The following is a 21468-nucleotide window of genomic DNA, read 5'->3' as shown; positions in this document are numbered from 1 at the left end:
TGCTGGGGGGTCTTGCCCCGAGGCAGTGTTAAGCTGGACTAAATCTCTTGCAATGAAAAAAATGAAGGCAGGCAGGCTCCCAGTGTGCACAGTGGTGAGATGTGGCACAGCCCTCCCTGCGAGGGCCCCCCTGCAGGGGCACGCCCCAGCTCTGCAGCCCCCCATCCTGCACATTTCGGGGCTTGCAGCCCCTGCTGCTGTTTGTTTCTTCTCTCTGAATTTGCAGGAAGTTAGAGCAATACCAGGAGCTGCCCTCGCCTCTCCTTCCCTCCAGACTAAGCGTGCATCTGGCCCCAGCCACCCCTGCGGGGGAGCGGCACGGACATTACTGGTAGCAGGGCCGGATGCTTTGGCCTGGCTCCCCAGAGCCGCCTGCCCCTCSGCCTGCTGCATCCGGCACCTCCTCCAGCGCCGCCCGCCCCCGGCAGCGCGGAGCTCGCTGCAAACTTTGCAGGAAGTGGCCGGCCAAGCTGAGCCCGACCGAGCGCAGCGGCAGGGCTTTCTGGACGAAGCTGGTGTGTGCCACGGGGGCTGGGGGTGAGATGAGCGTGGCCATGCTCCGTGGGGCACGGTGTGTGTGACCYGGGGGCTGTGTCCCAGCTTGGGCGCCCTGCGAGTGTGGGGTGACGGGGACATGGGGCTGCGGGAGGTGGCAGCAGGGCAGGTGCGGACGGCCTGGGGTGCGCCTGTGTGCATGTGCCCGTGTGTTTGTACACATGTATGCCTGCCTGCGTGTGTGTGCACGTGTGCGTGCCTCTATACAGCATTTTTGTGAGAAATACTTACCTTTGACTAAAGCAGTACTTTCCATTTACCCTTTCTTCCAGTCCTTATGCGTCAGTAAGGCTTCTGATCTTACAGGGTTTTTTGTGTGATGTCTCCTTCTAGACTATGGCAGAGAAGCATCCGTGCTACCAGGTCCTGCAGCTTAATAGTTTAAAGTGGTGCTCTTCAGGGTATTGCTTTTGCTGGCCTTGGATGTTAAAGTTGTTAAAAGTTTCTACAGTTTTACATCACTCAATCAAAAGAAGCTTTTATTCAGCTATTCAGTCCAAGGCAGGGTGTTATACACAAACCTGAAAATCACGTGATAAGCTTCTTTAATTGCTAAGCTCAGGAGGAGTTAAAAAAGATAAAAGAAGTTAAGTGGAAATAACACGAAATGGGAGACCTAGAAGTATGTAACCCCTGGTACAAGAAAGAAGTTGTATCTGTGCTTGTTTTTATGTTACCGATGTGTCACAACAATAGTGGCTGATTTTAGAAGTCCTGGGTGGATGGAGGCTTCTTCACAGTAAGAAGTTAGTGGAGTAATTAATTTGTTCGAATTGCRTATCTTTGCTCCTTGAACACTGAGTCCTCCTTAGCACACACTATGCGATGCCTGCTTTTCGCCCTTGTCCTTGTCCACGAAGGGTGCTGCCCGGGGTGAAAACAAGGAAGAGCTGGTCACTGATCTGCTGTGGCTTCGYGTTATGCTCGCTGGGTTCCAGCATCCCCGTGGAGGCAAACCTGTAAGAGCGCGAGTCACACCACACAGTGCGGTGCTCCTGTGCCCCAGACGTCCCTTCGATAACCCCGCTCCCCGTCACTGCCCTGTTTGCTCCACTGCCCTTTACTCACTTCCAGCTGCACTCGTGTTTATTCCCTGGGCGCCCGGTTGCACAACCGGCAGCGCTCGAGGCCCATCGCCGCCTGCAAGGACCCTGGGCTCTGCGCCCGGCTCAGCTCTCTCTGCCCCACTTTCCCTGTTTCCCTGATGAACCTTCTGACCATCTTATTAAGGCACTTTGAAATCTGCCAGTTAAAACTTCTGTGTAAGGCATTGGCATTAGTGATTATGTCTTTTCAAGTTAATCTTGCTGTTTATTTTGATGTTGGATAGCTACTTCACTCCTTGAAGTGTAGGCAAATGCAGTTTTTTCCTGAGGAGGGAAATATGCCTCTGTGGTGTCTCCTGCACTTCATTTCCATGCCCTCTGCCCATAAAGCTCTCAGTTACACGTGTGTAATCCCTTATACCCTGTTTCTGTGATTATAAGCTGTTTGCAGCCCTTCTGGGCTTGTGCGAGAGGCCTTCACCATGTGCTTGTGCTCCCTTTCAGAGCCGTCCTCGCTCCTGGTCCCAGCTGCCTCGCCGTGCCGCCGGTGCCTCCCTGCCTGGCAAGTCAGAGCATGTCCTGGCCCCGTGGACGAGACGCGGAAGATGGCAGAGCTGCCGGGGCTCAGGGACGAGCGCGAGGAGGGCGCTTCGGGGGCTCCCACGCTCGTCRGCGCCTGCTTGGCGGACAACAGGCTGAATCTGGATGTTTATCCTGACGGCTGCTGCCGCTTCCTCCAGCTGTTTGAGAGGCACCGGGGACACCTGGCCCAGGTGGAGTTCATCCGGCTCAGCAGCAACGATCACCTCCTTGGCGCCACGCTGGGCATCCTCCCTCGTCTGGAGAGCCTGAAATCCCTGGTGCTCAAAGGTAAATTCCTGACCCCATCACCGTTCACTTCCCTAGGCTCAGCTTTAATTTATTTTTAGTCTTCTCTCCACATCTGTAGGACGAACTGCCTTTGCAGATTTTTTTTTGTGTTTTTGTTTTTAGTGTTTTTTTGTTTTTTTTGKTTTTTTTTGTACTAGTGCCCCTTCCTAGAGCTTTGGCTCTTAGCCTTGCTCAAAGCTGCCTGCAGGTTTCAGCAAGGTGCAGCTTCTAGACTGCTATTTCCCCCCTTTGTCTTTGCAGCTACCTGGGGATCAATTTGTGGAGTCTGGTTAGACTGACACTGCGACTTTACCAGTCCTCTGGAAGGAGAGCTTTTTTTGCACAGTTATGTATAGAGAGGAGGATTGACAGAGGATAGATCTTTTGGTAAATGTTCCCTCTTTTATTTTTGGAAACATAATGAGCTCTTTTTGCTGCAGGTTGCTCTGAATAAATCCTAGCTCGATCCTTGCTTAATGTCAGCAAGGATAAGTTTAGCAGCATTCAAGATCAACCAGAAGAACATTTTATCAAAAAGTATGACTCAGGATGTGCCTGTAATTTGGAATGCTGTAATAGCTGTCACATATAAATATTATATCCTTCTTTGACTTTCTCATCTCTTTATTGTAGGAGGATCTCAACGAATGTTAGGCTTTTTGTAACAAACTGAATCTTTTGGTCTTTGGGAGGTAGAATTTAAAACATGTGAGACAAAAGAGTGGTTTTGTGGCCAAGCTTCGGCATTTGAGCTGAAAACTTGAAAGACTGCCACAGATTTCTGATAAAATCTTGTGCAGATCATTTTGTTTGCCTTTTCCCCCTTCAATAAAGTGGTGATAACAGTACTTCCTTTTACCAGACTTGTTTTGTGAGATGTACATATACCTTGAGCATCCTGAAGTGGAATAAAATAGTTCACTAAGATTTTCTTATGTACAAGGTGCAGTTTCATTATTTACATTTTTTACTGTTATGCAGCATAAATATTTTTGATACCCTCTGCTGTAAGCTTTTACAAATGGACTGCAGTGGAAGGGCAGGAGGACGTGGTGAGGAAATGGAGCACAGCAGAAGTTTGCATTTGCTTGCCCAACTTCTTTTTCTTGGGTGCAACCCTCCTCCAGTTGGAGTTTGACAAGCCGGGACGGGGGGTCATACCCCTCCCTCTCTGCCCCGTCCATCTAGCCTGCTACTGAACTATCTGCCTTTGGGCCACATTTTCACCACTTTCCTCGTGCCTGCTTCCCCCCGAGGATGGAGTAAGGCTGGGGGGAGGGTGCCCAGGGTCTTTCCCCTCTCCTGCAGGTCCCAGTCCTCAGGGTGGTTAATCCTTCAGTGCCTCCTGCTGGAGGGTGAGGAGTGCCCCCGACCCCCAGAACTGTTGTTTCTTGTCCAGTGGGGCTGGTAAGAGATAGGGAAGGAGGATGGGAGGCTTGGAGGGGTATGGACTGCCCTGCTGAGTGGTGGTAACGTGTGGAGTAGCCTGACTGTTTTTGAGCTTTGACTCCCGATGCATTTAGGTGACCTCTCTTAGCCTACTGGCAGCTCTTGATTTCATAGCAGGTCTTCACTGTTATACCCCTTTCACAGATGGGGAACTGAGGCAAGGAGCAGAAACAAACACATATCCACGCGTACTTTGTCATCAGCATTCCTCATAGCGATCAGTAACTTTCCGTCTTCTGAGCCTCTGTGCTGTGGCTTCAGAAAGGAGCTTGGTGTGAGGCTGGTGAGGTATCCCTTCAGCACAGTGACCTCTCCCTCTGCTTCCTTCCCACTCAGGTGGCCATGCYCGGGATGAGTTTGGCTCCTGTCAGCCTGGTTCCCTGACAAGCTTGCCGCCAGACTTTGGGAACCTGAGGTGTCTCACTCACCTGGATCTCAGCTTCAATCGCCTCTCCACCTTGCCCAGCTGCATCTCCCACCTCCCCAGCCTCCGTGTGCTCCTAGTGAGCCACAACAGCCTGGTGGCACTGCCAGAGGACTTTGGCTGTCTGAGCAAGCTAACTTTCTTCTCTGCTATGAAAAACCAGCTGAAGGACTTACCACAGAGCATTGGGGAGCTGGTAGCGCTGCAGGACCTGGATCTCTCAGAAAATGCTTTGGAATACCTCCCTAATGAAGTTGGGAATCTGCGCAACTGTGCAGAACTGGATCTCTCTGGGAATCAATTATCAAGCATCCCAGACTCTTTAGGTGAATATTTGCCATGTGGAAAAGAAGACCCTCAATTTCTGTCCCCATAGAATTGTCAGCAGGAATTGTCTATTACGCTAGAGCCAAAATGGAAGGGATATCTGGAAGAAACATGCTTGGTTCAGTCAGTCCCTTTAGCATTAAGGAATCTCTGGACCATGTTCTCTGTGATCAGCAGGACTCCTGAGATTTCAATCCAGTTTTCATAAGCTGAGGAACTGGCCTGGCTGGTTTTGGATAGCATCCAGCACTGGAAACAAAAGAGCTGAAGCTTAATGGGATGGATGGAAATCTGTGCTTGAAATCATGGTTGTCAGATATGGACCAGTCCAAGGAGCTAGGCCCTGACTTTTGCTGCCCTGGTTTCCACAGCTTTGCTGGCTCTTGGATCCTATATGATTTTGTACACAGAGGTTTTCACTAATGGTGTTGTATTTTGGAAGCATCTCATAGCTGGATATTGTAAAGCACAAGACAAAATAATGCTACAGTGCCTCTCAGCTAATTCACTGCCCCTCTTTTATTTTATGAAATAAACATGTAGAGAACTTGAGCCTTTCCCTTATGGTGCATGTGCTATGGGAGTGAAGATCTAGCGCTCAACAGCAGGAGTGTGATGAGGAGAGCAGGGTGGGGGGGATTGGAGCTGATATGCAATATAATTAACGACACGGACAGGGAGTCACATCTTGTTCTAACTTGCAGCCAATTTGAAGTCTCTGCGGCGGCTGCTTCTCCACAGCAATCTCCTGGTGACGGTCCCCGCATCGCTCGCCAGCCTGCCCAACTTGTCCAGACTCGATCTGCAGAACAACTGCCTCCGAGCCGTCCCCCCCGAGATCCAGACCTTGCCGTTCGTGCACCTCCGTGGCAACCCCTTAGGAGAAACCGAGCCCTCCCCGCAAGCTGGTAATTGCACGGTTTGTCTTGTGTCAGTCCTGCCCAGCTGCTCCCTTGCTCTGCCCAGCATGATGTGAATAGATTTGGGTTAGAAAGCAGAAGCAAGGGGGAATTAGATCAGTATTTATTTGTCTGGCATAATTATTAGGTTGTAAGGATGCAACAATGCCAATTCTGGGGCTTCTGGTTTTATGAGCTCAGCCAGTTCTAAAAGGCTCAGGAGTGCTTGGAAGTGGACTTGCTTGGCCTGCTCTTAGGGAAATAGAGGTGTAAATGGGATTCACAGAAAACAGAAAGGGCCCTTAAAGGGGTCCAGCCTTTTCAGAAGAAGTGAGCACCAGTTTTTGGGCTCACTGCCTCACCCTGAGGCTGTGGTAGCTCATGCTAGAATCACACCCGGCAATAGGAGGCGAGCCAGCAGCGCAATTACCCTGGCTTTGCCCTTGCCCCAGCTGCAGGAGGGCAGCTCGTTCGCTAGGGCGATGGTGATGAAGCAGAAGGAATCTGAGCAGSGTTTCCCATAGGTGCTCACATTTGCAAGGGTGAGCACTGATTCCCAAGAGCGGCCCCAGGCACTAAGTCCAGACCCTGGRAGCTGGAATGGGGAGCTTCTCTAACTCCCTCTGCTCCTGAACTTTCCTGAGGGAGACATCAGCATTTCCAGTGCATCTGGGGACTCCTAGGCTTCTTCCCATTCTCCTCCTGCTCTTTGATCTGAAACCCCCTGGAGTGTGAGCATGGTTTCCTTAGTGACTTTCCTTAGTCAGATTAGAATTAAACCAAAACCAGAACRCCAGTTTAGCCTTTCTTGCCTACCCAGATCTGACTAACCCCTGTCTCTTTCTGCTACCCAACCCTTCTTACTGCTATAGATGAATCCAGTGCCAGAAGACTACAAAGACTGTTCCTTGCATCAGAAGAGGACAGGTATGCCTCTGCTTTTAAGAACTCATGTTATAGTAGTGTTACAAGGCCCCAGACAAGATTGTCTGGTAGATACTGCAAATGTACACAGAGAATTTTTGGCCTAAGTAGGCCATTCAGACAAGTGGAAGATTTCTTCTGTTGATTTTTGGAGAACTGAAGTCATTGCATGGTGTCATACATTCATGTATTTCTTCTGGAAGCTTTACCGTGACATCTGAAGGCTGCAAAGTACTCCTGGCCTGTGGCATCCGTTTCTACTTTCCTCCGGGGGCTGCCTCTGACCCTCTGCGCATTCACTTCCGCACCCTTGCACCAGACCCCCAGTGGGTGAAGCTGCGGCATCACGACATCCTGCTGAGCATGGTCCTGGAGCTGCGGCCTCACGGGGTTGAATTCCAGCAGGTGAGGGCACATGCAGGCCACCTGCTGAGCCAGTGGCCTCTGCCTCAGCCCAGCAGCATGGCTGAGTCCTTTGGGATCATGGATGCCAGCTACACCTGTCACAGCTGTTTTTAAGTAGCTGTATGACTGGCTGTCAAAAAAGCCCCACTGCAAAGACACAGAAAGGACACAGCCAGCTTCCCTAGCATGGTGCTGGCCTGCCTCCTTTCCTTTCTCCAGTGCTTCTGCTTGAGCTGAGCTGTAAACTTCCTCTCTTATAGCTCTCCTCCTCTGCTGGAAGAGAGGTGCTATTCCTTCATTTGACTTTAGCCTGCAAGGAGAATGAGTCACATCTTTCCCTGAAAGACTGATTGAGTGGTTTTAATTCAGACTCCTGCATACTTACACCACTGGCCCTRCCACGCAGAGAGCAATTTTGCCCTTTCTGCCCACAAACTGCTGAACTTTCTCTGCAGTTAGAATACACTGTGTGCCCGACATCTTCTATCACCTCCCTCGAGGCTGCAGGAGAGAGCAGATGCCTATCTTCTCCCTGACTCCTGGCATACAGGCCACACTTTGCCTCCCCATCTCATCTGCACGGGAGGCCACAGAGCAGGGCTAGGCTTGTTTTTGTCCTTTCTGTCTTATGGGAATGCCTTTTTGTTCCTGCTGCATTGCCAGGAGGTGGAGATCTGGATGCCTTATGCCTCTCCTCAAACCCTTCACCAGCGTGAGGTGGTAGTTCGGACCTTTAACGGGCAGAGCTGGAGTGATCTAAGAACAAAAGTGGAGCAGAAGAGAAAATCAAAGGTAAGCAGGTAGTGACACATATTGTTCCTGTTCCCCTCTTTGGTATTGCCTGAATGTAAGGCTGTGTGAAACATTTTGGGAAGTATCTTGTGAGCAGTGCTGTTGTGTCCAGCTGGTATAAAATGGAGAGGATTTTGGCTCTAGGTTAATACTTTATTGGAGGCATGTCCCCTAAAGTTGGTGAGTTAATGCCATGCTCCATGCCTGTTCTAGTATTGAGCACTTTGATCTGCTGGGGTTTTACTGCCTCTTTTTTTCCTGCTGTTCTTGTGTTACATTATATGCCTGCACGTTTTCTGTTCTTCCTTGTCTTCTGTTACAGAAGCTTGTGGCATGTTGTAGTGTCCTTCATTTCTCCTGGTTCCTAGTTGTGTCTCGGCTTGTAGAGAATGAATGCAAAGTGCCAGCAGAGGGGACATTGCTTTTTTCTAGTGTGGATCCAAACATCAAAGTGATCTTCCCTCCTGGAGCCACCGAAGAGACTCGCAGCGTCAAACTGCAGGTATATTTGCTTAGAAAAATAAATAGTGAGCCATGGTGTGACTGCTGACCCATGCTGAGTATGAGATCAGAAGCTGAACTGACTGCCCTAGGCTAGTTTGGGTCTGACATGGATGCGTCATGGGCTGACCCATCTCAGATCTCCTCCTGCCTTTGCTTCTCTCCCTGCAAAACGGAGARAGGATCTCCTCACAGCTCTGCCAGCACTCCCTCTGGCAGATCAGCTGCTGTGAATGGGACATAAAGAAGCTTTTGCCTCTTGTTTCATCACAAAATATAATGAGCCTGACAGACCAGGTCAGCAAGTGAGATTTGATTGTGTGAATCTAACTCTAGAGGAGCCCCACTGCAACTAATTGTGCTGTACAGCAGGCAGACTGCTAAATGCTGTCGCAATACCTTGGTCTGCCCCTGCTTGCCAGGTTGGCGCCAGTGTTAGAGCAGAGTTTGGCCCAGCCACTGGGCTTCCTTTTCCCACAGCACCCTGAGCGGAGCAGAGCATTTGCCTGCTGGSTGTTGGAGGTCTGCACAGGTGACAAAGGGATGTGGGTGCCCAACTGCTCMGCTCACTGTGCTACGTTCCACATCCAGGTGCTGCCAGTCTCTGCGGAAGAGAYAGAGGAAGTCACAGCCGATGCGGGTTGCAGAGCCAGTCCCCTGCTCTGCCTCTCTCAGGATTGCCCAGTGGATTTTCTCAGGCCAGTGAGAATTCAGCTACCCCTTCCACTTGGGGTCACAGGTTAGTTTATTCCCAAAATTGGCGAAGAGAAACTCCATGTGTGGAAAACCACCAGTGGCAAGCTGGACATCTTAGTTGCTTTTCCCATTAATAATAAAGCTTGTTGCTTTGCCTGCAGGAACAGCATTGTGGTGAGGCACATCCGCTTGGTGGGTGCTAGTGTAGAGTGGTGGGAGCGGAGGTAGTTCAGATCTTGTAGAAAACCAGTGCTGAGCGTCTGGTCCTGCAGGGGAAGAGAAGYGAGTCACAGTAAGCCAGCAGGAGCAGCTGGGAGAATGGCCCTGGCGAATGGGTTTCCCTGCCAACCCACATTTRCATTTAGCCAGCTGGGTTTGGTGGGATGGGTTGGAGAGGCACTCCTGCAAGATGTATTGTAAAAGGGCTGTGATTCATCACTGGGAATAGGATAGCTTGAAGCAGACAAGGAAGATGCTGCCTCCAGGGGTCTGTCTTCTCTCTCACTTCCTGTTCCTGAATCAGCTGCTGCAGTTAATACTGTAGCACTGTATACTAAACAGTCAGTGCTCTGAATACTGTGCTATAAACTGCCTCAGTTCAGTAACTGACTTGTCAGAGATTCCTCTGTCTGCCTGCAGAGTACCCTGCATCTACTGATTTCTGGTTTCTTTAGCCTCTTCTGGCTTTCTCATGAGGAAGTAAAATCTTTTTCAGTGTTGGCCTGGCCCTCTTTGTAAGACTACCTAGCATTTGTATGGCTGGAGTGCATTGAGAYTGAAAAGTCTGTGGGCTGTACATTTAGAAAGAGACAGAACTTCGTTAATACCTTTAGGTACTGGTGATGGGGATCGCACAATGAATCTGTGTTGGTGGAGATCAGCACACTTATCAGTTTAAAACTGCATATTCTGCCAGAGTATCCTGGAAGCTCTGGGGCAACCTGATCCTTTTACTGCTTCTCTTCTTTGGCCAAAATGCTGTCCTGGATGCCAAAGAGAAGGACATGACACTTAATTTGGCACGTTTAAAAAAGTGAATCATCCCAGACCATGGCTGGGTTTGTAAAGCCATGAATCAAGGGTAGACGGAAGATGCCCATATTCACCTCATACTAAAGGCTTTTGCTGTACACTGCATTTCTTGATTTTTGTCTTTAGGGTTAAACYTGGATCGGTCCAGGCTGCACCTTCTCCATGGCGACCTGCAGGGCCAAACCTGGGATGACATTACTGGTCAGGTGGTGCTGGAATTCACCCATCTTTATGCAATGTTTGAAGTCACCCACTTCTCCTGGTAAGTCTTGAGGAAGAAATAGGATGTTTCTTTATCTTGCTTTTTCTGTCCTCTAGACAGGCGTTATGCCATTAATCCTGCCTATTCAATTTTTCCTTTGGAGTTCAAGCCCAGATTAAAACTTTCTCTTTACCCATCATTTTTTACCCTATTGTACAGCTCTACTGGAGAAAAGCTTGTGGTTCTGCTCTCCTCAGAGTGCTCCTGGCCCTTCACCTTGCCTTTCAGTGCAGAGAAGTCCAGACAAATTTGCTAGCAGGGTATTTGCTAGTAGGCCGCCTAGTGCCTTCCCATGACGGATCCATGGCTCTTCAGCCACAAGGTGTCAGGCCATTCTCCTCTCAGCTCGGAGTTCTCCTCCTCTTCCTCCTTGGTCTTGACCCTCCCTCTCTTTAAGTTTTCTCCCCTATTCTGAATCTGAGTACCTKCCTCTCATTCTATCAGCCAGGATAAAAAGATAAGATGGTGCCTGAAGTGTTGCTTGAGAAACACAAGCTCTTTCAACACCCAGTTTTTTCTGTTCCCCAAAGGACTGAAGAGCGGGTCACWGAAGACCTGGACAGTGGGTGATCTATGTGTGTGACCCTGGCTTCTCCAGGATCTTTCCTTCTTCTTAACYGCTTTGTCTGCTAGGTACTGGCTGTGGTACACCACGAAGACCTACATTGGAGGCATTGCCAAGAAAGTCTACGAGCGGCTGCGTATGTACCAGGTGAACTTCATTGCTCTGCAGAGGAAGAAAGACCCTGAGCAAGTCCTGCTTCAGTGTGTGCCCAAGCACAAGGTCTGGTCTAGGGTGCATTGCCTTGCTCCTGAGCTCCTGGGGCCTTTTTTTGTGGGATATAAGGGCAGCAGGGCACCAGATAGTCCTGCTCACTGCCTTGGGGTCGTGGCTGGGGTACATTGTTGCCACACTTTGTTGGTACTGTGATGCCAACTCACCAGAAAGCAAAGTAGAAGGAGTGGATGCAGTGCAGTGATTTACTGCCCCGTGAACCCCAGGGACTGGGCTGCTAAGCTCAGCTGGGCCACAGTTACTGTCCAGGTGCATGCTGGTAGCCTGCAGCAAATATGAGGCAAAATGTGCTGGCTTAAACTTCAGTAAAGGATACTAATGTTAACACCTTTGCTATTGGCTCATAGCATGAGTGGAAACGATCTCGTCAATCTGCTTCAGCACAATGCCAGCTTAGCTAATGCTCTCAGGGAGGGCATTTTGAGCTAACATGTCTGACTTTGTACTGAAGGAGGTGGGAAGCACTCAGGCAGCTCCTCTACTCCCTCTGCCCTATGGTTATCGGCCTTTAGCAGCGTTGCTTTAGGTGTTTGGAAAGTAAATGTGATTCTCTGTTTGGAGAGCATATACCCTGACAGGCAGYGCTGCTGAGTGAGGCAAGGGTTCATTCATCAAACTGCTGAAGCTGGGCCACATATCCAGTTCTCGGCTTAATCCTCTGGCCTGATTGCTCCCTCTTGTCTTTATTTGTTCTCCTCCTTTGAAATGACACATGGCGAAAACCTGTCTATAAGGAGTCTTCATCTCTTGGATCTTGGACTCACATTCTGTGTCTAGAGGGTACAGCAACAGCACTCGCAGTGCAATCAGGGTGCTGTTTTCCTGCCAGTGAGATTGGAGATAGGGTTTACTGCTATAAATATGAAGAAGGATAGACACCACAACTCTAGTCTGACTCTTGCACTGCCTCTGGGACCACAGGGCTCACAGTGTTGAGATACTACATGCTGATATGCCAAAATGAGCCTTCTGGTGTCCTCAGCTGTGTGCCATTGTGGGTTTTGCAGACTACTAGGAGGGAAAGGGAACAAGTAACTCCCTGCCTTTGAAGGTCACTGATTTGTTAAAAAGACAGTGAAGCTGATAATACCTTCTAGTGGCAGCTTTGGGATGGCCTAGCTTTGTTAATCCACAAATTGGATTTTTCTGCTTTTTATTTGAGAACAGAAATGTGGAAGCCAAAAGACTCACAGCACTGCTTCTTCCTCTGTAGTGAATGTGCCTGGGATAGGAGTGGGTGGGTGGTTGTTCATTTACTTTTCCTTTCCACAGAAAATAAACTTTCCCATTTGAAAGTGAATGAGAAGAACATTATGGGCTTGGGGACATGGGCCTGGGACAGATATTATGTGCTTCAGACCAAACAGGGGGCTCTTATGTTTYCACCCTCATCAGGTTGACCCAGTGCTGAAGAAGCTGCAGGACCGCTACCGAGGACCTGAACCATCTGACATGGTGGAGATGTTTGAGGGAGAGCAGTTCTTCGCTGCTTTTGAGCGAGGCATCAGCATTGATATGGGTATGGTAGTACTGGGCTCCTTTCTGATCTTACCCCTCTCCTTCTTCCCTAGCCCCAAGCCTGTCCCTGCTGGGGACTGTACTCCTCCGTTGCTTTCTCCCTCACCTCCAGCATGCCGCTCGCCTTTTGCTCACAACAGCCAGACTGTGAACACTGAGCCTGTCACATCCTCTGGTCATCCAATTTGCATGTCTACCTTTCTCTGTGGAAGTGCTGTTTGCAGACTTTCATTTCCTCTCATGCTGCTGTAGCCTGCAAAAGGCTCTATACAAGTGCATTTATTTTGTGACTGATCTGCTCTTGCAGCCACTTATGCCCTTTTCCAGGCATCTCAGGCACTGCACTTCAATGTCCACAGGGATCTAATTCATGTTGTCCATTTCTGGGGAAACATACATAAAGATACCTCTCTGGAGAAGAGATTCTGAAATGATTCAGAGCAGAGAAATCTCATTACCAAATTCCATGCATATCTACTATCTTTCTCTTTTCATAACCTTTTTAATCCTTTTCCCTAATGGAGTTTTTAGAAGACACAGAAAGAGGGAGCAGGACCAAAAGCCAAGATGGTGCTTTATGCCCCAGTGTCTGGACCTATTACAGCTGCAAACTGAGGCATCTTCTGCAAAAYCTGAATATACAGCTCAGTTTCAATGGGTAAATTAAGAGCAACTCTATCAAGAATAATAAAGTGCAGTGAATTTGCAATTGACTTGATGAGCCAGTAATCTGTTCCTTTACCCAGATTTAGGCTGGACTTTGACTTCGTCTTGAGACAGTTTCATGTATGAATGCTATACCTGTTTATATTTTTTCTCTTTAGCTCTGTTCCTGTTTCCTCACACACTATGAAAATGGTGAAGAGCTAGATGACCTATTTTTGTGTATTACAGAGTAATAATATTGCAGCTGATTCTGGCCTTGCCTTGCCTTGCTTCCTTTGTCTTTCCTTCCCTGCTTGAACTTGATCACCACCTTGTGGCCATTCTCCTTCTTCATCTGCTGGACCTGCTTTCCTGTGTCACCCAAGGAGGAAAGGGGAATTAAAATTCTTTCGGGTCTGACTAGAAATCTACTAGAGTAGATTGTAGCCTGGAGACTTCCTGTAGATGATGGGCTGTTGTCCAGGCTTTAAAAGGTGCACACTTTTCTGCACAAGTTGAACTGATGCTACTTCTCTGACACAGATCGCCCTGACTGTGTGGATGGACGTCTTTCATTCATTTTTTACTCACATTTGAAGAACATGAAAGAAATCTACGTCACTTCCCCTGTAGACAGGAAAGGCCAAGCTGTAAAAGGCCAGGTGAGCAACCAATGACAGTCTGCACAAGGACTTTTTGTTTCCCTTTCATCATCATCATCATTGTTTTTATGATGCCTCTCACCATAGTCTCTGAGCACTGTGCATGACTCTTTTCCTTCTCTCTTTCCCTTGGCTTTCATTTCACTAGCTGAACTCTGAATACGCAGGAAGAGGAGATATGGGATGACCACGCCTCACAATATTTCTCTGGCTTTATATTCCTGTGCTTGGCTCTTGGGGTACTAGGAGAAATGGGGGGGGGGGAAATCTGGCTATTATGGCATAACCTCAGTATCCCTCTCAGTCACACTTGAGCGGGGAGTGGAAGGGTGTATTTTTGCACCGAAGATAGGTGAGAAATGCCAAATCCATCTTTTTGCAGAATGAAAAGCTGGCCTACCGCTGTACTCACATCTGAGTCTCACTGCATGCTCTCTGTTCGCAAAGGTCTCTTTCTACCGAGGGGCAGTTCCTGAGAGCATCCCTGAAGATGCCAGCAGGAGGAGGAAAGGACCAGACTCCCTCTGGCTTGCTACTCTGCCAATCAAACTACCTGTAAGTTAGTCTATCTCCTAAAGAAAAAATAGTCTAGATAGGGAAAGAGCTAGTCCTTCCTGCTGGGCTAATTTTCTCCTCCTTCATGATAACAGATGGAATGAATGACTGCAAGAAATTGCTGCCCACCTGCATGAAGGAAAGGAAAACATCTTATCTTCCTTTTAAGAACTCTGTGCATGTACAGGAAGGGTATTAGTTTTCTGTAAACAAACTGTAGGGTAGCATTATGATGACAAATCACTGAAACATAATTGGAAGTTGGCTATAATTAAGGGAACTTTCTGTTTTGCACATAAATTTCTCAGTCATTTTGATCACACTGGCAGGAAAATAGAAAGGTCTAGGATGAGGTATTTCAGTTGAATTTGAATGCAGGCACTGGGTGAAAGTATTCTGGTGTGAGCCACTGGCCTTTAAAAGCCAGGTTGTGTGTTACAGAGAGAAAAGCAACTTTCTCTTATGTAATCCAATTGAGTCTGAGAAGCTTAAACCTGCAAATGTCTTTGTAGGCTGAACATTTCCCTTCAAATCACGTGCCATAATCTCCCATTCCTTTCTGACACATGCAGCCTCAATTAGCAATATCTAGACTGTGTGGTCTCTTGCTGCTGAGGCAAATAGGTTTAGGGGAAATGGTTCATTAAAAATTACTCTCCAAAGACAGGAAAGAAATTTTCCAGCGTGAGCCGTGACTGTAAGCACTATAAACTGACATTTTTCAGAGACACTGAGCATTGCCAGTTGTTGCAAGTTTGAGTGCTCACTGCTTATTACAGCCTGACTCTTCAACCCCACATTAAAATCTTCCTTCTCCTCAGTATGAGGAAGMAAATTTCAGTGTGGAGGCTGAATGGCCAAACACTGTCCTCTTCAAAGGAAATTTATTTAGCAAGTTACATCTCTCTCTTCTCTGTGAAACAGAAATTGAAATCCCGCTGGAGTGAGAATCCTGGTCCCCTGAATGGCTTCTCTTTCCCTCCTCTGAACCTGGGAAATGCCGAGACTGGCTTCCTAACACAAGCAAACCTGCTCAGCATTGCCAGGCGTGTGGGAGCCAACTGGCAGACCATTGGCTTGAACCTGGGGTTGACCTATCAACAGATTGAGCGCATCAGATACAATAACAGGTAAGGTGGGACACAGTGATCGACAGCAACCTGTTGACCCAGCATACAACTGTAGCGCAGTAATTTAAATCCATGCTTGGGTGGTTGAAAGTTTTTCTGTTGGAATTGTTTAATTGGATAAAAGGCAGGTTGACTAACAGTTCTTCTCAAAACGTTACCTTTTTCACGGGAAACTGATTGTTTTCTCTTGCTGTTGAAAAATAAAGCATACTGCTTGAAAAACAAATTGGAAATAACAAACCTGAGGAGCTCTGTAGTTCAGGTGTATCACATTCCTCTTCTGTTCTGTGATCTGGATTCCTGGCTGGACTCCATCTCCCACGATGAACTATGGTCCAGGCTTTGATTGGGAAYATCATCTTTATTTAAGAAGAGAGTGTGGTACATCATAGGATGTGTAGTCTGACCAGAAAGCCAAGGTGGTAGAAGAGAACTGTGGGGCTTTGCAGTTACATTCCAAATCAGAATGCTTTAATTTAAAATTTCTGTCATGAAAAACTTCTAAAAAGATTGGAATGCATCGATAGGGAAAAGGCAGTCCCACTGAGTGCTTTGTGTGTGTCTGGATGACTTCAGTGCTCCAGACATGGGCTTGGTCTCAGGTGAGTCCTCTTTGCATTGCTGGTGAGGAGAGTGTGTTGACTACTTCTGTGTTTCTCCCTTTCTTCAGAGAGGACCTTGATAAACAGATCCTGGACATGCTTTTCTCATGGGCTCAGAAAAACTCTGAGGATCCTGACTGTGTGGACAAGTTGATCACAGCCATGAAGGAGAGTGGCCGCCAGGACATCGCTGATGAGATTGAAACCATCATTGAGCTGGGACGGCAGAAATACAGGGAGTCCATCCGCCGCGTGGGCTTGGAGCAGGAGAGCAGCACTGAGGACTCTGCAATAGCCATGGTGTAACACCTCACAGAAACAACCGAGTTTCCTATGGGAGTGCCTCTGTGTGCCCAGAGTGACAACACCTGGGGGCTGCTCCCCGCTCAAGGGCCAGTATCCTCCTGAGGTGGTGGACATCRATTTACTTGTGAGCAGACTACCACACTCTGTTAGGGCTAGGCTCATGTGTTACTTCTGCTAATCCTGGAAAGTTTACAGTGTGTTTATGACCCTTTTCTGTACTTCCACTTCCTGACTTTGAGCTTYTGATTTCAGGAACACAGAGAGGTTCAGAGCCTCAAGTGTCTGTCAGTTGAGTAGTGGTTGAAGTAGCCTTTAATGAATTAACACTCATGTCACATGTATTTATGTATAACTTATTTGTGAACTACTACTACTACTAGAAACACAGGGCATGAGCATTGCCAGTGGGTCTGTTTGTGCTCCAGGGCTTGGTGGGAAAGTGGAGGTGCAATCATGTTACGGAGTCCCATGAGGGGGTGAAGACTGTTCAGCTATTTCTGCTAATTCTACGTATTGCTCACAGTTCTGAAATGCCCACGCACTTTAGAGTCTTTTGTGTGSAAAAACTGAAGTGGAAAATGTTTCCCCTTTCAATCTCCAAATTCCCCATGAAAATCTTTTCTATTTTATGCCAAATCTCTTTGTGCTCCCTCAATGTCAAAACAAAACCTAAGTGTTAGTCGGGGCAAAAAGATGAAAAGAATTTCTGGCAAAATTGCTCTCTTTTTTTTTTGGTTGTGCTCCAAAAACTGTTTTGGAGCAAATAAAATCTCACAGGCCCCTGCAGCTGACATGCTTTTTACATGAGACCTACACACTGGTGGTCTTTGGCAATGTTCCAGYTTTATTTACAAATAAGTAAAAATCCTTAACCTTGATGTTCTGGACAGACTCGAACTTGAGTCAACCTTCCAGTTTTGCAATCTAAATATTTTATAAGAATGTAGTTGTTTATTACTTTTTAGCTACCCAATCACTGTCTCTGGAGGTGACCTTCCCTTTCTGTAACTCATCTCATACTGGGCCTCATCTACTGGCACACTAGTGATAATGGGAAGTGTTATGCAAGCTGTTTAGGGAACTACTGTTATCCATGTATATGCAAGCCCTTCAAGACAGCTTTGGAGTCAGCACATCCCACCCTCCAAGTAATATTTAAATATTTCAGTCTGAAAACTGAAATACTGTATGAAAATGCCAGGTTATAACACCCAAAGTCAACCTTCAACTGCAGCTTTGAGAAAACCTTTTGTTTTCTTCCTCCTCACCTTTTTTCTTTTCATCCTTTTTACTTGCTTTGTGCAATGTCTCCTTCTGCAATTTCCCTGATGCTTTACTTCAGAAATGCTAACAGTGCTATCAACAGAGATGCATAAAATTGTTCCTCTTTTCTTTAAAAAGGAAACTGCAAACTGTCAGGCCACAGAGTGCTTGGTAGGTGCTAGAGCACTGGGCAAAGACTTGCAGACTTGAGTTAYTGCTTTGGGCCTACAGACTGACTCAGATCTGATTTTTTAAGGCCATGCTGCCCCTCAAGTGTCAYGTCAGGTTCAAGTCAACAGTCCCTGGTAGCCTGTGTCTTATGTACTTGCCTGTCATTTCAGTGTGTACCAATGAGGTACTTGTTCTTTGCTCCAGTTTTGGAGAGATGCATTTGGGCATGTTGCTCTCACTAGGAATAAAATAAGCACTTAACTGTTTCACAGCTCTGCACAGTCTGCTAATCCATGAATACCTTGAGGTGTATAAGACACAGCCTGGTCCCTTTAAATCTGCTAGCAGAAATACAGGTGAGCTTGGCGGTTCTCCATGGGAACGGGCAGAAGAGCGCATGTCTGAGTACTCCCTGCTACAAACGGCAGCACAAAGTGCAACTAGGCTAATGATATGACTGTAGCTCAGCTTGGCTGTGCTTCAGCGGAGCTAAGCTAGGAAACATGGCAGAGAGGGCTTGGGTTTGACTGGACTATGACCAAGCTCAGGTAGAGCCAGCCCAGGTGGCCACATAGCCAGCGTGCAGGTGGCAGCAAGATGGTCAGGTTGGCCTCCAGCAAAGCTGGATTTGGCTCTAGTGGGACTTTTGGCCTGACAAAACCAATCTCAGAGAGCCTATAGGCAGCATAAGGTAGCATCCATAGGTATGCCTGCATGAGGCTGGTCTGCAGTGAGCTTTCTGTTTGCARTGGTCAGCAACAGCTGAGTTAGGCAACGCTGAAATAAGCTCTAGTAAGGCTTGGGTGGGCTGGACTTGTACAGGCTTTGGTGGAGCTACAGYCCTTCCAGGTTGTAGACAGATTAGGCTAGGAGAGAGATTTAGGCGTTTAGGTTGCTATGGGTACGGGCTACAACCAGGCCAGGTGATAGGAAACACGCATGCCAAACACTAGACACTATCATCAAAAAACAGTTCTTCAAGATTTGTGCAATAACTTAAAGAGGGCAAGGGAAGTTAAGTAACTCCCCCAGACAAGTGTTGTTATCGCCAGTCTTTCACCGCCAATGTGTGGGCTGGGTGGCCTCAGCGGCAGCTGGTTTTCTCCTTGCAATAACGGATAAAGCACTCAGCTGAGAGTACGGAGGGTCTGAACGGAGAGGCTGAAGGGAAATCAGAGCAAGCCTCTGACTGCTTCTTTCTTCAGCTGACTTAGCAGCAAATATTTGAGCTGGATGAAAGTCAATGAACAGTGTGTTATTTCCAGGTGTGTTATCTTTATCAATAATCTCTTTGAGTYGCAGTAACTCCTTCTTAAGCCTGTGGGTCTGTGTTGCTATGGCCAGGAAACCCTGATGACTGTTGCAGTCAATGGTTGAACCAGCAAAAATCCAGATGTGGCATTTATATTTTGGTTCCTATTTTCATCTATGGCTTCTTTTATGRATTCATTATGTAGCTTTCCAGCTAACGGTCTTTTCCTGGATCTCGTTCCTTTTGCTGACAGCCAAATGCTTGTTTGTTCTGGGGGTTGCACAAGTGGCAGCCTGGCTCCCCAAGCCATGTAAGGAAATTCTGGGTTGTGTCCAGGCAAGGCTGCTACTGGCTCCCCACTCTGCAATAAGCAGAAAGGTACTGGTGCCAGAAACTATGAGACAACATGGGGGACCGGGATGCTTGGCCCTATACGAAGATATGGACCCACTCGGCACCTTAGTGTTTTTTGCAGTCATATTTGACTGTACCTTCTACTCCCAGACTCTCTCCCACCTCTGCTGGAGTGCAGACCTCCAGCAGAAGGACTACCATTTCCCAGGCACTACCCTCCACTTCCAACTCCTGCTAACTAGGACAGTCCTCTAACTGCTGGGGGTGGGGGCATAGATCTAGATAAAGCGTTGCAGCCCGTGCAAGGTTTAGAGATTAATAAAAGAAATTACTGAGTAGTGAAAGCCCAGGCAAATCTCAAAACAGTTTATTAATTATGTGACAACACATTCAAACCCTGAATATATCCTGAAATGGGTTTAAACTGCACAAATAAAATTGCTATATAATTCCCAGTAAAGGGCCTGCAGGTAACATGAAGGTGGCAGTGAGCCAAAGGGGGCTGCTTTTGACTTCTCTATTTGCTGTGGCCAGACAATAACACCATAAAATTCACCACATCCATATGGTTGCCCTGTTAAGGGGGAGGTGACATGGCTTTGAAGAGGTGACATGTACGTTGGGCTGATGGCTGGATGGTTCAGCCAAGAAACCATGGAGCGTGGTACAAGGTGGAGGAAGCATGAATGACACCTCATACTTTGAGCAGATTTCCTGCTGATTGGTATCCTACATTCTTCCTTCCCCTATCATGTCTGAACTCTACAGGGTTATGCTGCTCTTGCTTTTAAAAAGGAAAGTAAATCCGATGGCCCATCACCTTTAGGTGAGCCTGCTGTGCCTATTTGTTGCATGTTGGTAAGAAAACTACAGCTTTCAGTATGAACAAGTGTGTGTCCATTTTCCAAACTCTACAGAAACAAACTGTACATGCTTAAACCAATGTTTTTCTGTAAATCTCTGCAGCATATAAAGCTGCAGGGAGAGAGCTTGATGCTGCTTCCCATTCCCAACTAGCCTGAAAGAGCTCTATGACAGGGAAATGCAGAAAACAGCCAGGTGTCGTGAGAACGGGCAGTTTTGCTTAAATCCGTCCCACTTCGCTACAGATTTGCTGCAGTTTTAACTCCAGCCGGGGGTTGCTTTGGGAGGCCGAGACTAGGATCCTCCYGCTCGGTTTGCTCATTGCTTGTTGCTACCGCGCCATGTTGCACTGCGGTGCAGCTCGTGTCTCCTCCAGGCAGCAGACCGCCAAGGCAGGCAGGGTGAGGAAGACACTCAGAGAAGAGTATTGCAGAACATTTTTTACTTCGTTTACCCCGGAGTCTCACATCAGCGGCGAAGGGATCAAGGACACGAGCAGGAGGTTGCCATCCTCTGGTTCCCAACTAGGTGGCACCAAAGGAAATGATCCGGCAGCACCTGTAGATAAGCAAAAGGAAGCATTTTTTCTCACATTGCACAGGTTTCTAACGCCGACTCATTGCCATGAGAAGTTATGAATATAAAAATATAAGTTATGAATATAAAAATACAAATGCTTGGGAAGTAATTGTATAAATCGGTGGGGAAAAGCGCTACTAGAAGGCAAACGGATACGGAGAACGGAACACGTTCCCAAATGGAGGGACCGAGAGATTGGGGTATTTTGAATAGACATGAACAGCCTGAGAAATGTTTGAGTTTTCTCCCTCCACGATGCAGAAAACAACGGGCACCGGGCTATTTTCCTCCCCTTTTTCCTGTCAAAGCTGTAACGGATGGGCGCGAGCAGGAGCCGGACGAAGGTTTCCACGTCTCGCTCCCGGGCGCTGCTCGCTATCAGCGCCCGCCAGCAGTTTCCCGGGGGRAAAAAAAAAATCAGTCTCGAGCAAGACTGATTTCCTCCTCTCTTCACACCACAAGGGTGCCCAAGGCGGCTGCACGGACGTGCTAACAGCGTGTTCGCGCCTCTTAATTTCCTACCGCTAAAACCCGCGGCCCGCCCGCCCGCTGGTAGCCATCCCCGCGGTGGCCGCCCGGGCGGAAGGCG

General features: G+C 47.8%; 1 protein-coding gene across 2 annotated transcripts; it reads left to right on the top strand.

Annotated features, from left to right (window-relative positions):
- Positions 1-447: 447 nt before the first annotated feature.
- Positions 448-18357, top strand: PIDD1 (p53-induced death domain protein 1). 2 transcript variants are annotated; one of them, XM_085298483.1, is made up of 16 exons: positions 448-515; positions 2106-2471; positions 4257-4670; positions 5376-5579; positions 6443-6497; positions 6698-6899; positions 7563-7691; positions 8014-8193; positions 8784-8931; positions 10047-10182; positions 10816-10966; positions 12374-12497; positions 13685-13803; positions 14251-14358; positions 15283-15488; positions 16159-18357. In XM_085298483.1, the coding sequence occupies exons 2-16, from the start codon at positions 2207-2209 to the stop codon at positions 16394-16396; spliced, it is 2679 nt and encodes an 892-aa protein (XP_085154609.1). In that variant the 5' UTR covers positions 448-515; positions 2106-2206; the 3' UTR covers positions 16397-18357. The 2 variants fall into 2 exon arrangements, with proteins under 2 accessions (XP_085154609.1, XP_085154610.1); XM_085298484.1 differs by lacking the exons at positions 448-515; positions 14251-14358; positions 15283-15488; positions 16159-18357 and adding an exon at positions 14186-14242 and having other exon boundaries at positions 2133-2471.
- Positions 18358-21468: the final 3111 nt, after the last annotated feature.

This window comes from Rhea americana, unplaced genomic scaffold (assembly GCF_003343005.1).
Source record: "Rhea americana isolate MKP2758 unplaced genomic scaffold, rheAme1 scaffold_139, whole genome shotgun sequence".
In the NCBI taxonomy this organism is placed as follows: Eukaryota; Metazoa; Chordata; class Aves; order Rheiformes; family Rheidae; genus Rhea; species Rhea americana.
This window is presented reverse-complemented; position numbering and strand designations above follow the sequence as displayed.